Source organism: Lissotriton helveticus, chromosome 3_1 (assembly GCF_964261635.1).
Source record: "Lissotriton helveticus chromosome 3_1, aLisHel1.1, whole genome shotgun sequence".
Taxonomy (NCBI): domain Eukaryota; kingdom Metazoa; phylum Chordata; class Amphibia; order Caudata; family Salamandridae; genus Lissotriton; species Lissotriton helveticus.
Window position 1 is genome coordinate 419,978,274 of NC_136061.1, and position 17,602 is coordinate 419,995,875.

Here is a 17,602-nt window from a genome sequence, read left to right on the forward strand (position 1 = left end):
CTGAATCTGACCTGTCTTGAAAGCTTCTGAAAAGATTCTTTTAGTGAGGGAGGCATTGACATTGACTAATAGCGGGTTAGAGAATGTCAACAGCAAGAGCTTTGATGAAGGACAAGTGTAAGACATCATCTTCATAGATGATGAAAGATGACCATTCCAGGATTCTACAAGAAGTGGTGGGCGTAAGAGATTAAGCAGGCTTAAAGTTGTTGATGTGCTATTAAATCTTGTATTGTTTTACAAAAGAGTAGATTGATAACATGGTACTTCCCTGTGAGTGAGGAATACGTGAGTGTGGTAGGGGGTTGATCGAGTGCTTGATTGTTTGAAAAACGTTCTACTTTTGTTTGTGGCTTCATTCAGGGTGTTGGTATAGTAGTTGGATTACATGGCTGAGCTATCTGTCTGTTGTGTGGAGGGATTTCAGTATGATGATGTCCTCAGGAATCTATTTTTCTCCCATTTTCTTTCCTGTCTGCAGATGGATTGTTTGTCAGCAAGGCCTTTATAGAATCAGGGTGCTGAGGCTTTGACTTGCACTTGTGTATTTTAAGACAGGTATGCATGTTCAGATAGGTTTTATTTTTTTACGTGTTGAAGTTGTTTAGACGAGAGTGGCCAACAGACAGGAAGTTGATAGGGTGAGAGATGAGTTCAAGATTTAGATTGTCTATGGAGAAGTCTATGAATGATCTGATGGTCTCTTTTAGGTTTACCTTGTTTTGGTTTGTTGATGGGATGCTGAGCAAAGAGCTGGGGATGGCAAAGTGGTCTGTCCAGTCCAGGGGTATGGGTGCTTGTTTTGGATTGTTAGTAATTTTAAGAAGATAAGGTTGAGGGTGTGGCAGTAGGAGGTTCACCTACATTTGAAGAATGTACTTGGGCAGTTCTACTGATCTTATGTGAGGGTGTGACGGTTGGGCCGGGTAAGGATGGATGCTACGGACTGAGGTTCTCAGATAACCCTTTTATTGACAGTTGTTTCAAGTGGTCAAGAGAGCGGAGATGCATACAGTTTGGCAATGAGTCCGATAAGTGGGGATTCCTTCTGGACTTGGGCTTCCTTCTCTTGGGTCCCCGTCTTGGCTCTCCCTCTGTCTCTTCTCGGGTCCGGTTTTGCTCGGAAAGAAAGGAAAACAAACAGCCGCGTTAAAGGCTGAAATGGCGTCAAGGAGTGGGAGGGGGGGCAGGGGAGTGAGGGATCACCAGGGTTCCACCACCTTCGTGGAGTTGGGTCGGTACTGCAAAGTGACGCCGGGAACGTGATACAGCCTGTGACCACCCTCACACTACCCTGTCCCGCCCCGTGTACCAAACAACCCTTGGAAACGCCCTCGTACCTTGTGGAGCCACACTTCTCCCCTGGAAGTGTGGCAGGGCGGCTCGTGGGTCCGTTGGCCTCCTGGCTTGTCGAGTCTCGGCTCCGGCAACCTGTGAAGTGGCTCGTCGGTACTTCCGTCTACTTTGGTCTTGGCGTTCTCGCGGTTCAGCTTCTCTCCTGGAGGTTCCGCCGCCGCAGATAGACACGGGGCTTCCTTAAACGCCCCAGGTTCCAACGATTGGCTCGGGTCCAATGACGACCTCCTTCCTAAGTGGCTGAATGTCGGGAATGCCAGGGAACTCCTCCCTGACGTCACGGAAGGCAGGGGCAGAGGCAGTGTCAGCGAAGGCGGCGTAGAGAAACTCCAGGACACGTCCAAGGGATCCTGCGGACGGGGTGGAAACGGACAACAGTTAGCAGGTACACCCCGTCCGTCCGTGACAGGGACCATGTCCTCGTGACAGAGGGTTAACGAGGGCAGTCTTGGTGTTCTGGTCAGCTTTCTCTGAAGTCCTTGAACAGACATTGGCTTCCATAAAAAAAAATAGTAGAGTTGACCAGTATAACATCTTACTGCTCTTGTCAGCTTAAAGAAGGGTGATGAGCTTCTCCAGCATCCAAGCAGTACCAAGCACGGTCCATGCAGGTCTGATGATGGTGGGGCTTTTTTGTGGTTTTTTCTGCAGCTCAGACTTATTTTGTCAGTTGGGGATAGTTGAACAAGAGACCATACCCAATTAGACTTATTTCCCTACTCCTAATCAGTTGTGGTCAGGGCGTGGCATGTGTTTCTGGTTCTAGGAAGTTGAAACATTTCTGGGCAGAACAGGCTCACATCATTGCAGAACCTGGTAGCTTCATGATGGTGGGCCACAAAACGAATCCCAGGAGAGCTGGTCTGGTAGGAAAACATTTGGTTCTTCTCAGAGGGGCCTTGAAAGAGCAATCTAACAATCAGTGTACTGAATGTGATCACAATCACTCTCACTTGTTCTGATGTTCGCAGTCTGTATTCTCATCAGGCATCTCACTGGTTGCAAACCCTTTCATACATTAAATAAGTAAAGTGACAAAAGTATCCTGGTTAAAAAGATTATTAGACTTAACTTTACACTGGTGTACTGGGCTGTATGCATCTGGCCCTCGAAGCTGCTGTACCCCAGAAAAAAACTTTAGGCTGTCACCTGCTAGGACCTGGGAGATGGGGAGATAGGTATAGGTTCCCTTCTGAACCAGTGTCACTGAGAGTTGTCCATGAGGAGCATTAGACTTTCAAATGTGAGAGCACTTAGTTGGAGTTGAGTGGCAACAATCTAACAATAGTCAGATGTCTGAGAAGATGAGATAATGCTGTGGTGTCAGTGTAGGCTTTTATCGCATGTATGCACCTTTTATCCCAACACAGAAGTCCTGCTTATATATAAGTGCTGGTGTACTGCCATGTGCTAGTGCAACTTCACTGGCCGTCTTGCATTGCAAGGAATAGTGCACTTACTAGCAGAAGTGTACAGTGAGTGTGCTGGAGTACCAGATTTCTGTAAAAGTGTGCAGCATTGGTATCAGCCCAGGTATTCTACACAGATCCCCTGTCATATGTGCAGCCTTGGATGGCAGCAGAGTAGTGTAGCAGAATTTTAAACATAGTTGTTGGACTTGGCCCTTCTGGCAGGTTCACCCCTAAACTTTTTGCTTTGATAGGTGACCTGGTGTTGGTTGTTTTTGGCTTCTGCGCACTTTCACTGTGTCCCAGTGTAAAGTGCGTGCGCACTCTGAGTGCATGTTGTGAGATTAGCCTGCCCTCCCATAGGAATGCATGGGGAATGTGAGCGTCCATGGTAGTTCCTGATGCGTGTGGAGTGCAGGGTCGAGTTTGGTATGTGCGGACTTGTGTGATGAAATGCTGCGCGATGATGTGTCTAGTGTGGAAGTGCCACTTCTAGAAGTTGGCATGTCTGTGTAATAAAGGTGAAGTGACTGTCTGGCTTGTGATTGGCTGGAGCTGGCTGAATTTATGTTTCAGTGATTAATTATTGTGTTGAAACGTTAGGGGCTATTTGCTGTGCGCTTCGATAGAGCACAGAGTTTTCTTCATACCCATTTGAGTGACAATCTTTAGGAATCCGCCTGCACCATCTCACCCCCTGCCTGCAGGCAGGGGGTTAGATGGTGCAGGCAGAGGGTGAGATGGTGCAGGCAGGGGGTGAGATGGTGCAGGCAGGGGGTGAGATGGTGCAGGCAGGGGGTGAGATGGTGCAGGCAGGGGGTGAGATGGTGCAGGCAGGGGGTGAGATGGTGCAGGCAGGGGGTGAGATGGTGCAGGCAGGGGGTGAGATGGTGCAGGCAGGGGGTGACATGGTGCAGGCAGGGGGTGAGATGGTGCAGGTAGGGGGTGAGGTGGTGCAGGCGGGGGGGGGAAGATGGTGCAGGCGGAGGGGGAGATGGTGCAGGCGGAGGGGGAGATGGTGCAGGCGGAGGGGGAGATGGTGCAGGCGGAGGGGGAGATGGTGCAGGCGGAGGGGGAGATGGTGCAGGCGGAGGGGGAGATGGTGCAGGCGGAGGGGGAGATGGTGCAGGCAGAAGGGAGAGGGTGCAGGCGGAAGGGAGAGATGGTGCAGGCAGAGGGAGAGATGGTGCAGGCGGAGGGGAGATGGTGCGGACAGAGGGAGAGATTGTGCAGGCAGAGGGAGAGATGGTGCAGGCAGAGGGGAGATGGTGCGGACAGAGGGAGATATGGTGCAGGCTGAGGGGATATGGTGCAGGCTGAGGGAGAGATGGTGCAGGCAGAGGAAGAGATGGCAGAGGGGAGATGGTGCGGACAGAGGAGAGATGGTGCAGGCAGAGGAAGAGATGGTGCAGGCAGAGGAAGAGATGGTGCAGGCAGAGGGAGAGATGGTGCAGGCAGAGGGAGAGATGGTGCAGGCGGAGGGGAGATGCAGCAAGGGAGATGGTGCAGGCAGAGGGGAGATGGTGCAGGCAGAGGGAGAGATGGCGCAGGCAGAGGGAGAGATGGTGCAGGCAGAGGGAGAGATGGTGCAGGCAGAGGGAGAGATGGTGCAGGCAGAAGGAGAGATGGTGCAGGCAGAGAAAGAGATGGTGCAGGCAGAGAAAGATGGTGCAGGCAGAGAAAGATGGTACAGGCAGAGAAAGAGATGGTGCAGACAGAGGGAAAGATGGTGCGGACAGAGGGAAAGATGGTGCGGACAGAGGGAAAGATGGTGCGGACAGAGGGAAAGATGGTGCGGACAGAGGGAAAGATGGTGCAGGCAGAGTGGAGAGGTGCAGGCAGAGGGGAGAGGTGCAGGCAGAGGGTGAGATGTGCAGGCAGAGGGTGAGATGTGCAGGCAGAGGGTGAGATGGTCCATGCAGTAAGTCGTGAGGGGGTGACACCATGAGTTACCCGCACCGGGTGACACCAACCGTAGTGACGCCACTGTCAGGATGGGGCTGCCCCGGTGGTGAATAGAGAGATTGACAGCCAGATGGGTGGGAGGAGTGCACCTGGGACCTGAATAGGGCTGGGCTTTCCCTACACAATGCTGGCTCCGCCCCCTGTGGTGCGACTGATGACTCTAGCCTGACTAGTAAATGAGGAGAGGGGCTGAGCAAAACAGAGTGCTCCAAAACCAGCTGCGTCTGGTTTTTCCTTTAACCCTGCAGCCTAGACAAAGGATTTATGTGTATAAAAAGGGGCTGTGACCCCTTGCAAAAGGTTCTCTTTCCTGATCCTACCTTGAGAGGGACCTGCTGCTGCTGGGCGCCAGGAGGACCGCCACTAGGGACTGCCTCCCTGCCAGGAGTGCCCTGTGAGCTGGCCCCTGTGCCCAGCCTTTGCTCCCCCTGCCTACCTTTCTAAAGGACTTTGCCTAGACTTTTGGGATTCCTGCCTGCCAGCCCCTGGGAAGCGCTGGCCTTCCCCTTCTGAAAATAGCGCATTTGCGCCACTGGAGCAGTGATCCCTGCCCTGAGGGATCCCCCGCCGTGGGGACCCCCCTGCCTGGCTGATTTACGGCGCGGGTGCCTACCCCGCTTATCTGCCGTTGTATCCCCCGAGCGGGAGCCTGCCCCGCGTATTTCTACTTTTCTTTATCCCCTGACGGGTGCCAACCCCGCCAGGGACCCTCGCATTTCAGTGGGTGCCTACCCCGGGTTGCACCGCCGCGGCCCGAGCTGCTAGATAATCCTCTTCTGGGCCGCTGCCCAGCGCGACCCGGAAGGCAGGTGAGGTGATGTGCGGGGAGGCGGGGCTTCCAAGACGGAAGAAGGGAGCCCCACGAGTGGAAGATTGCCGTGCGGAGAGACGGGAGCCCACCCCACCTACGCGAGTTCGAGTCCAGTCCCGGGTGAAGGCTGCCGACTTCAGCATGCCCCGCCCACGGACCGGAGCAGCTGCCCAGATCGCCCGGACCCAGGAGAGGACCCCACCGGAGTAGCAGCCTGGTAAGTCCAGACGGGCTCGGGGGGGACTCCCTGGGTGCCGCGTGGCTGCAGGACCAGAGACACTCTGCGCCCATTCTGAGAAGGCCTGCCGTTGCGGGCCGCTCCCCCATGGCGTACATATCTACTTAGGGGGCCCTTGTTTTCTGTATCTCGAGCCCGAGAGGCTCCAACGTCGGGGGCATTTCTTTGGCTGGGTGAGCGGCCCCAGAAGGCAGCGGGCCGCTCCCCCTTTAATCCCAGCTCCAAGGGGGCATTTGCTTCGAGTCCCCCGAGCGGGACTCCCATGTTGTGGGCCACCTTTCAGTCAGAGCCCACGAGGCTCCCGGGCATTGTTAGTTAGAACCTAAAAGGCTCCTGGAGGCATTTTGTATCTAGAGCCCAGGAGGCTCTAACACCAAGTGGCCATCGTTTTTTCGAGTCCCCCTGAGCGGGACTCCCACATTGCTTTGGGCACTGTTGCTGCTTAAAGAGCCCGAAGAAGAGCCAGGAGGCACGCTGGTGCCAGGCTCAGTTCCCCAGCTGCCCAGCACTTAGTGGGCAGCTGCTTCGTTTAGACCTGTTCTTTTGCGCAATCTTCTCTCCCTGCTTGCGCAGCCAGCCCAGACATTCAGGACATTGGGCATGTGAGCCCCTGAGAGACAAGGTTGGCCTGGGGTCAGTTCTATGTGATTTGTGGCGCAAATGTGATACTTGCCTATTGTGATTTATGCGATGCTTGTTGCCTATACCTCCAAATGTGTGTTTATGCTTAGGAGATTGTTTTTCCTAATGTAGGTTCTGTTGGTGAGTTCAAGGTTACCTGCGTGATATATGCCTAAGGTGGTTAGGGTTGCGTTGTGTGTACTTACCTTTTACCAGTGGTTACTGGTTGTGTGCTACAGTTGCTATTTTGTGCTACAATTATTCTATGTTCTAAGTGTTATTCCTACCAAGTGCTATTTCTACCAAGTGCTAGTTCCAAAAGGGCTTATTCCTGACAGTGGTCCATGTGATCCTGTCCTGTGTATATAATCCCCTGTAAATTCTGCCCGTGCCAGTGGCACAGTGTAAATTGTGTGTTTATTATCTAATGTGTTTGGTATAAAACAAAGGCTATTTTTATATATACCTTGAGTGGAGTTTCTTTTGTGGTGAGCCTTGGGTGTTGTTGCTGGGTGCTCGCGCAAACGCTTTACACCTTGCCTCCGAGATAAGCCTGACTGCTCTTGCCAAGCTACCAAGGGGGTGAGCAGGGGTTATCTTGGCGGATGACTTCCTTGCCCTGACATAGAATGGTGGTTTCTGCCTGGCTTTGGCGCACGCCTTAGCCAACCGGAAATCCCCATTTCTAACAATAGTTTTCTGAGCTTTGTATAGTCCAGAACTCCAACAAGTAGTACAGCTCGATATTCCAATGAATTGAGCAGCTCTAGCGTAAAGTCTCATCTCAGCACAGATGTACAGTAAGATACAAGAGCATTTGTACAGTCTTAGAGCAGGTGCACCGTCAATACCTAGTGCACGTGTACAGCCAGGTGTGTACAGCCAGGTGTCAGCTCAATTGTACATCCAGGTTCTGGCTCAGGTGTACAGCTAGATCCTGATGCTGGTTTACAGCACAGATCCTAGTACAAATGTACAGCACAGATTTCAGTACAGGTGTGTAGCCAGATCTCGAGAAGGTGTACAATCAGATCTTAATGCAGGGGTACAACTCGGATCTACAGCACTGCTATTCATCTGATATTACAGAATAGTGTCCAGTTGGAGATAAGAGCTTAGCACATACTTTAAGATCATTGAGGAGCTCTGCAGCGTAGATTCTATTCCAGGCATATGGTCTTCCACCTGGGTAAATTGTAACTCCCATTTCAAAATAGGTGGTGACAGATCTAAGCGCAGGTGCAGAGCACAGCTCTCAGTGCATGTTTACAGCATTGTAAATGCTTGCCTCCTCGATATGTCATCGTAAAAATACAGGGATACAAAAACATGGTGTATCATTTAAATGACAAATTATCAGTGTGATTCGCATGCAAGGTAGGCCCTCTTGTGTAGAGATCATTAAGTGCAATATATATATAGATTGAAAAGTGGAAGTATTCAGCTACTTTGCTACGCTACTGGATACTAGTTGATGTACAACATGGTGAACATCATAAAATCTATTGATGCCAAAGTCAATTTGTATCATCTCATCATAATCTTTATGCAATACTTATTCCCCCTCTTAGTTAAAAAGCAAAACAAAAGAAAAAGAATTTGAAGATCAGACTCCTGTTGAAGACTTCGTGAGACATGCACTGGCCTTCTGTGAAAGCCTGTATGATCCATACCGAACCTGGAGGCAAAATGCAGCTGGGTAAGGGGAATGGTGCGCAGCAGGGTAAGGAGGACTGGTGTGCAGCTGGGTAAGGAGGGGTGGTGTGCAACCGGGTAAGGAGGAGCGGTGCGCAACTGGGTAAGGAGGAGCGGTGCGCAGCCGGGTAAGGAGGAGCGGCGCGCAGCCGGGTAAGGAGGAGCGGCGCGCAGCCGGGTAAGGAGGAGCGGCGCGCAGCCGGGTAAGGAGCGGTGCGCAGCCGGGTAAGGAGGAGCGGTGCGCAGCCGGATAAGAAGGAGCGGTGCGCAGCCGGATAAGAAGGAGCGGCGCGCAGCCGGGTAAGGAGTAGCGGTGTGCAGTCGGGTAAGGAGGAGCGGTGCGCAGCCAGGTAAGATGGAGCGGTGCAGGGCTGGGTAAGGGAGAATGGTGTGCATCAGGGTAAGGGGGAATGGTGCACAGCCAGGTAAGGGTAATGGTAAGAGGAAGGGTAATGGTAAGGGAAATGGTGGGCAGCCAGGTAAAAGAGTGGTGCACAGCCGGTTAAGAGTAAATGGTGCACAGTCTACGGGTAAGATGAATGCTCAGCCGTGTTATGAGTAATGGTGTGCAGCTAAATAAGGAGGAATGGTGCCCAGCCAGGGTAGGGGGGATGGTGCACAGCTAGTTAAGTGGGAGTGGTGCTCAGCTGTCTGGAAGCTTGTATGATTTGAACTACAGAAGCAATTGCATGAGAGGAGAATGGGCATCACACACTAATATTGTGGCCCCTTCTGATTCCTGCTCAGTTAAGAGTTGTGGAACTGTCAAGTATTCCCAGCTGTTCCTAGTATCTAACTTTTTTAAGTGTTTTTCTTTTTTTTCTTTCAGGAGGTTCCTGAGTCCTGTCGAAAAGAGCAGACAGAAGTATAAACCTGCAAACCTCACTGTAGAGTTCATCCCTTTCTTTTACCGTAAGCAATGCACACATTTTTATCACCATAATTGGTGTTCTTGTCATATGCTCCAGCTTTCTGGAACCCATTTGGTTTCTCTTAACGTTGACAGTCCTAAAAATGTATTATCTTATGGATTCATTTTGTGCCACTGCGGCCATTCCTGCGTTTCGCCACACTCACTCACTCACTCACTTGCCGCCTACTAGTCTAATCGATTTCCCTTATCTAATGTGGTAGGGCCTAATTTGGAAATGTCAGTTAAGGAACCCTCCAGAGTGGAAAATAAAGGCCAGTACAGAAATGTTCTAATCATCTTTGGTGCATCACTTTTCTCACAACTGGGGGATAAAATGCCTTTTAGGGTAGGGATGTCCAGTGTGTTTTGCAAGGCCTTCGAAGCGGTTATCCTGATAACCACATTAGCTACATTAAAACACAACATCTGAATATGGATTAGTGACAACCATTGATTTCCCTGAAACGTCGGCATTGTATTGCACATGTAAATCAAAGATACACACACTTGATCTGGGAGAAAACTACAGGCATTCAAACAGACCTGGCTAAACTCCTAATGGTACTTATTTCTCACAAGCTCACAAAGCGTGAGTTCCGACCCTGGGTTAGAAGAACATAGAGGGCAGATCAGTCTCTTTCACTGCGTGATCTGATGCAGACACAAACCATATCGTGATATATTTGTGTGGAAAGTAGGCCTAGTTTATTCTCATTAGTAAACACACGTCATTTCTTCAATAGTATTGTGCTAATTTTCACTTCAAAATGTGTACGTTATGTTTTGGGCACCCAAACAGAGTTTGTATGTAAATGCAAATCCCCGGAGTGAAAGAATTTGGAACCGTGGGCGTTGGGGCACGACGTACAAAGAGTATGTTATTTGGGTAGCAGTGCAAAATAGTGGAACGCTTAATAGCTCATTAGGTGGATATTCACAAACCGCGTCCCACTCTGAAAAAAGGCACACGCTTCTTCTCTTGTACGGAGTTGGAGCAAATGACTTTCCAGGGCGGGAAAGGAGATGGCCCGCTCCCTTCGTTCATAGAGGCGGGGGAAGGGTGGATTCTCTACAGGTTTGATTCCCCACACGGAAAGGAAATGCACCTGTAACACTGCTCTTATTTGAGGTTCTAGGCGATTTCTTCTGTAAGGCATCACATTTGGTGGATAATTGGAAAAATCATTAATTTATTGGGATTCGATAGCCATTTAATTTAATTTTCAATAACTTTTCATTAAAATGAACGTGGTATGCAAATTAACTATCGGAGTGGAGGCTATTTCCTTTTATATTTCATTTAAGTAGTTGGGCATAGGGCTTAATTTGAGCCGGTGGTTGCAGAGAGGACCCACCAGACTCATTATTAGAGACAAACACTTATTTTCCTTCATCAAGAGCAAGACAGAGAAAAACAGAAACGGGGGAAAGGAGGAGGAAGGGAAATTCGGAACAACCATGACAAAGAAAGAAAGCTGGAATGAAAAAGAACCTGTAAGAGTGAGTTAAAGGCGGTGGAATGTCAGGTGGTCGATGGAAGAGGCATGGTTGGACTCAAGACTATACAGCCGAAGTATTTAACACCCCCGAAATTCGATAGTGCCACTCACGGGCTTCTGAGCAAAACCTTGGACAGTGACACTTATTCTTTTACAAATGAAGTACTGCTTCTCAAATAGTGTAAAGAATGTTAAAGGAGTACCATGACTCTGAAGTATGGCTCACTGGCACCCCTAGCCAATGCGAGAAAATCTGATCTCGTTCTACCTAAGTTACACTTAACTTGCTCTCTAGGCGTGTTTCTTATTGTCTGTCATTGAGAGCAGTCAGCATGAGTGGGAGGATTCTAAATCCAGCAATTCTCTGCTATGATGGAGCAACCATAGGAATTCCAGGCAGCTGCTCTGCCGGGTCTCACTGAGAGCACAGGGAGGGAAAGGCACAGAGTGTGGTAGGGTGGGTAGAAGGGAACAAGGTTTATTTATTTATTTTAAATTTAGGACAAGGTGGCGAGGCCATGTTGTGTATGGCTCCCTAATTACTTGCTTAGCAGTTGAAAGCAGGAACAGGTGATTTTTTTGGCCAAATATAACAGAGTTTAGATCGGTAAAAACTGAATTACGGGGATGTGTTTCACCTTGGATGTTCCGAGTGACATCAAAGACACCTCGCGCTTCACTCTAGTTTATTTGATGTCACTTAGAAGCAGGGGCAAAGGAGGAGGCGCGTCTCCCCACTGCTCTCAGAACAGTGCAGCAAAAATAAAATGTTAACAACGTAGTTATTATCATTTAATTTTTTGTAGCTGCGGGCTGGATTAGAGTGGGATTGGGCGGATGAGTGGTTTGCACACTCCCTAAGTTTCCATGACTGTTTTGCTGGCCCTCTTGTGCCGACCAAGCAGTCATGTGCACTTTGAATATTCCCCACCAGGCTTCATTACACAGCCCGATGAGGAACATGCACAATCTCCCTGTTCCGTCTGAGCACCGAACCACGGGCTCAGCCCAATCACAACGCTGCATTGCAGGATTGTGATTGGCTCAGGGGAGCCCGGGAGCTTCCTGTGGCCAGGACTGCAGGTAAAGAAGGGGACCCCTACAATAAACAATAGAGCTTGCCAGCTGTAGGGAAAAATACAATTGGGGTAAGGAAATCGCTAAATGCACGTTAAATGATCATATAAAGCACATCACGCCAAACATTTCTATATATTATGAATCGAAAAACATAATAAAATGCATTTAAATGAACATATATATGTGACAGAAACCGTTTGTGTTTGATATATAACAAAATATTTTTATTCAAGGTATTCCGTTGGTGAAAAAGACTCATATTTTTATGATTTTTTTTGACGTATGAAATATAATAATATAAAAGATGTATATAACATTTTATATTTGATACATCAAAAAAGAATCATAAAAAATAAGTATTTTTCACCAATGGAATACCTTGAATAAAAATATTTTGTTATATATCAAACACATAAACGGTTTCTGTCACATATATAAGTTCAGGAAGAAAGAAGCTGAACAAGACAGAGGCGCGGCAGCAGCAAGCGAAAAGGTAAGTGGTATTTTGTTTTCTCTACCCGTCGCCACCCTTGCCCTTACATCGCCGTTCCCTGCCAGCTACTACTGCTAAGAAGCCCTCAATGAAAACATCCCAGTAATTCATTGTTATCTAGCTATAATTTTATATGTTAAAGAAGATGATCTAAGGAACAGAGGCTGACATCAGATGAGTGTAGGAAAAGGCTTTTAGATACAACTGTTGAAATATTTGCCTTTTTTCTAATGTGTTTCCACTCATCCTTTTCTACTTGTTGCTATTGGTTGGCGATCCTTCGATTTGTAATTCTACTTTATTTTGTTCTGTAGAATGTTTCCAGGAGAGCGAACACCTTAAGGAGAGCTTAAAATGTTGTTTATTACATCTGTTTGGAGCAATAGTGACTGGTGGGCAGGTAAGAAATGGCAGTCGGGTCAGCCTGATTGTGTTGCTGTTAATTTCTACGAAAATGACTCAAGTCTCTATATTTAATGAGGGGAAACGTATCAAGCTTAAAATGTGCGTTTGTGAGCCTGTAATTTAACACATCATCTGTGGAACTGCTAACGAATATAAGCACATTCTAACTTAATTTGGAATAGAATACCTGTCCAGTAAAGACCTTTGTCTGGACTGGCATTGTACAGTAAATGGATTTGTACGGTACCTGGCGTGGACCTCTGACCTCGAACTCTACCTCACTCTATTAATTTAAGCCATGAATTCTGCACATATAAGTGTGAGAAGACAGTTGTACAATAAGCAGTCTTTTTAACACAGAGTGTTCTTGCTTTCCTATAAACATTTATTATGAAACATTACAATTTTGTACTAAAAAGTACAAATCATAGTTTACTATATTAATGGAAGTGGGATTAGACGCGGCTGTTCCTTTGTTAATACAAGACTAGTTATTTGTCAAATTAAACATACGTTTTTCAGAGTTGAACTTCTTGACACCTTAGCTTCCTATTGGCAGTTACAAAAATGTTTAAACTTTCCTTTTGAAATGAAGATCCTTTCACTTACAAATGTCGTATAGTTGTAGTCTGCCTTTAACTAGTTTTATTATAAACTTGAAAGTGTTTGCTCCGCTTTCTTCACCCCTGATGGGTATAGCTTGTGCTTTACATTCCATGTTAAAATTGATGCAAATATAAGCGAATTGATAAAGATGTGCTACTTGTGCCTCCAAAAGCCAAACTTTTGTAAAATAAAGGGTTAAAAAGCATTCAACTGCCCAGAATGTTTAGTGTTATCTCCGTAGTGTTGGAAAATTCAAGTGAGTTTGCCCGGATATCTTAGTGTTTATGTCTCCCATGACATTCTATTGTTAGTTCACATATTATGTGATCCGCAACTTGAGGCAGCTAAACCTTGCATAGGTGAGAATGTTTCATTAAATGATTATATTTTTCTGTCTTTACCAGTCTGAATAGAAAGAAAAATTCAGGCCACCAAAAGGCAAACGTCCTTTTGCAATTTCTCATTGATAATCTATATATAGGTTGTATTTTAATTAACAATTTTTATTTGAAATTTAGAGGAATGCACTTCAAGCCATTTCTCCAGCCACAATGGAAGTCCTTATGCGTGTACTAGCAGACTGTGACACGTGGGATGACAGAGACCCGGATGAAGTAAGCAGGAAGGCAGAGCTTGCGCTCAAGTGCCTTACTGAAGTTGTGCATATCTTGCTGACGAGCAGCTCAGATCAGCGTCAGGTGGAGACTAGCACAATACTGGAGAACTACTTCAAGCTTCTCAACTCAGATCATTCGGCTCTGCCCAATCCGAAGAGGTCCAGGTTGTGGGAGAGCAGATTTATAACACTACAGATCCAGATGTTAAGTAAGTACTGTAACTGGACCACACTATGATGGTTTTTGGCAATGTCTGTTCATCGCAGGACTTTACATTGAAATATCCAAAGTTACTTTTAATGATTGTTCTTAATATACCTTTATTAATATTGATTCATGCATATCAAGTAATTGCTCAGGAAGGACTTATTCTGCATAGATCTTCAGGATGAGATACAGATCGTCTCAGTGACTTGTGGTATAAAATGTACCTTAATAGGATTTGAGCTATACAGGTATATTCCAGTGGGGGACTCATCAAGCCACCAACAGCTCTCTTAAAAAGGCCCACCTTCTATTCATAATAAAAATTGAAGAGGGTATAGCTACTTTGTTGCACTCTGTGGGGTGCAAAGCTCTAGTGTCGAGTTTTCTTGGTAGGAAAGATCAGCTCACTGGTTTAAGCTTATGAAGTAAATATGTGACTGGATAAGCTTAGCACAGGAACAGAGAGACTGAAAGTGAGTGAAAGCCGTTATCAAGGAGTGAAAGATAAGGTTGAAGTGCTGCTCACCACGTTCCCAAGACCCGTATCTAAAATGCTATACTGCTACATTCTGGGCAGTTGACTACAGCCAGAGTTTCGTAGTTGAACTAAAGTGTAGGCTGTCTCAGTAGGTCAGGTTTGACTGAAACTCACCTGTACAGTGATTCAAAAAAAGGTTTCAAGCAATATTAGTAGCCGTCTCAAGAAAAGCTGCTTATGATTTAGGATTCACCTTGAAGCTAAATTGTGTCTTCAATACCTCTCTATTACCACTGTTAAGTATCAGTCCGCCGTCATACATTTGGGTTTCAAAATCCTTGAGAAAGAGAGAAGAATGAACAAATTTGCCATGCTCTGTTCAGACACTGTAAGATAAAGCATATTTTGACATTTGTGTGCACCAATCATAGTTTATGCACAGGGATTTTGAAAAGAATCACAGGACAAGACATTTCAGATAATTGTGAGATCTTGTCAGAGATTTGTGATTATATGATGTCTTTTGGTAATGAGGAATTGGTAATGTCCGACAACTTCTGAGACTGGCTAGAGGTGAGTCAAAATCTACTGTTTTAAAGGTAACAATAATATCCACTGTCAGAGTTCTAATAACATTGGGAAAAGGTGGGCGCAAACTGATAGCAAAAGTCCTTCTTCTTTGGCTCGGCACCTTCTAAATAACCAATCCTCTTTCACATCTGCTCTCATATTTTGTTGCCACATAATCACCTTCGTCAAATCAACACATTTTGTAGTCTAATTTACCACTGATATCAACATGAACTTACCATTTAGTGAAGCAGCGAAGGGTGAATTTTTCTGCTTCTTGAAATCTACTGCATCCTTCTGTACATTGTCATGGACTTCCAGGCCAGTGTTAAACTCCTCTACCAATGCAATATTGGATTAGCCCAAAACCCAACTGGTCCAACTCCTGAAGATGCAAAACTAATGGGTTAACTGACTGTTGGTCTTGACAAAATGAAATGCATCACATGTGAGAACAAACACCATTGTTAAGATTCTCCACCTGACTTCCAATTGTTAACTAGGACTGTTCCCCATACCTGTGCAAAAGCTCTCAAGTTACACTGTATGAATTTCCATTCCACAAAATGTGCCCTCCTCCCACCCATGTTATATGCCCATGTGGTGAACAGACGCCACAGACGACATCCTCACCCTCCTGGACCAAGGCCACTCCTCAGCCCTCATCCTACTCGACTTATCAGCGGCCTTCGACACCGTCTCCCACTGCACACTAGTCGCCATACTACACGACGCAGACATACAAGGAACAGCCCTGGACTGGATCCTATCATTCCTCACCGGAAGAAGCCAAAGGATCAGACTCCCACCCTTCTTCTCCGACCCCAAGAAAATCACCTGCGGAGTCCCACAGGGTTCATCCCTGAGCCCCACCCTCTTCAACATCCCCCTTTGCAGCCATTGTCACGACAACACGGGCTCAACATCGTATCCTACGTTGATGACACCCAGCTCATCTTCTCCCTCACCAAAGCCCCCACCAATACCAAACTTGACTTCCAGAAAGGAATGCAAGACGTCGAAGTCTGGATGACCAACAGCTGCCTGAAGCTCAATGCCGAGAAGACAGAAATCCTCGTCCTCGGTACCACCCCTTCTGATTGGACAGCAACTGGTGGCCGACTGCCCTCGGAAGCCCACCTACCTATCAGACCACGGCATGAACCTCTGCTTCGTACTCGACTCATCGCTCACCATGAACAGACAGGTCAATGCCGTCACCTCCAGCTGCTTCAACACCCTCCGCATCCTCCGCAAGACCTTCAAGTGGATCTCCTCTGAGTCAAGGAAGACCGTCACCCACTCACTCATCACCAGCAGACTGGACTATGGAAACACACTCTACGCCGGCATCAACAAGTCCCTACTCCGCAAACTCCAGACAATACAGAACACCTCCGGCAGACTCGTCCTCGGCATCCCCCTCAACGAACACATCAGTCAACACCTACGAAGTCTCCACTGGCTCCCTATGGAGAAAAGAGTCACTTTCAAAATCCTCACTCACGCCTACAAATGCCTACACAACAACGGAGTTGATCTATGTCTGGAAGGCCTTAAACCATGTTTTCTTGAATATTCTAAACACTGAACCAAGCATACAATACCAGCAGAGTCAGAATCACCACAGCTAGAGAGGATTCAGTTTACATACAAACCTCATAACTAACATTCAGGCCATTACAAATGTATCCATCAGCATTTGAATAGCGCAGCACGGTCACCCCTAAGGGTGTCTGGGCGATGAGGGTGCAGTGTCTCAGTCGAAGAGCCAGGTCTTAAGTTTCTTTCTATAGTCCACCAGGGGAGGGTACTGTTCGGAGGTGGAGGGGCAGATCCTGGCAGGGATGAAGGAGAAGGTGCAGCCTCTACTGTGGCTGCGACAGATGTGGGGAGTGTGTGCGAGGTCGAGTGAGCCAGATCGCTGGTGTACTGCGGCAGGTGGAAGTTCAGTCGGTGGTTGATGTATAATGGTCCTCAATCGTGTAGAGCTTTGTATGCATGCATGAAGATCTTAAACTGGCATCTCTTCTGGATGGTGAGCCAGTGGAGGTTTCTGAGATAAGGGTTGATGAAGGGCTGTTAGAGGAGGGCCTGGATGAGTCTGGCTGTTGTGTTCTGTATGTTCTGGAGTCTTTTGAGGAGCTTGGTGGAGATTCTGGTGTAGAAAGCATTGCCAAAGTTTAGGTGACTGGTGACGAGGGCCTGTATGACGGTCTTTATGGTGTTGATAGGGATACATCTGAAGAGTCTGCTGAGCATGTGGAGGGTGTGAAAGCAGTAGGGGGCGCCAGCGTTGACTTGTCTTTTCATGGTCAGTTAGATGTCGAGCATTATACCGAGGTTGCGTGCATAGTCTGTTGGTGTGGGTGTAGGTCCGAGTTCCGCTGGCCACCAGCTGTGGTCCCATACAGAGGTGTTCTTCCTGAAGATCAGCACTACTGTTTTGTTGGAGTTAAGTTTGAGGCAGCTGTATCTCATCCATTTGGCTACGTTGGTCATAGCATTGCAGAAGTTGGTTTTGGTGCTGGAGGGGTCCTCGTGAGTGAGAGGCTTAGTTGTGTGTCTGCATAAAAGATTAGGTTGAGTCCATGGAATCTGACGACTTTGGCGAGGAGGGGGGGGGGGTCATGTAGATG

General features: G+C 47.5%; 1 protein-coding gene across 2 annotated transcripts in view; it reads left to right on the forward strand.

The window, feature by feature from the left end:
- The window catches only part of NBEAL1 (neurobeachin like 1), a 1,045,477-nt gene that overhangs the window by 370,811 nt on the left and 657,064 nt on the right, over positions 1–17,602 (forward strand). For both annotated transcript variants that reach the window (XM_078680248.1, XM_078680249.1), the window contains exons 6-9: positions 7,972–8,099; positions 8,925–9,007; positions 12,395–12,480; positions 13,610–13,916. In XM_078680248.1, the coding sequence (XP_078536374.1) occupies positions 7,972–8,099; positions 8,925–9,007; positions 12,395–12,480; positions 13,610–13,916 (604 nt within the window). The remainder of the gene's footprint in view (positions 1–7,971; positions 8,100–8,924; positions 9,008–12,394; positions 12,481–13,609; positions 13,917–17,602) is intronic.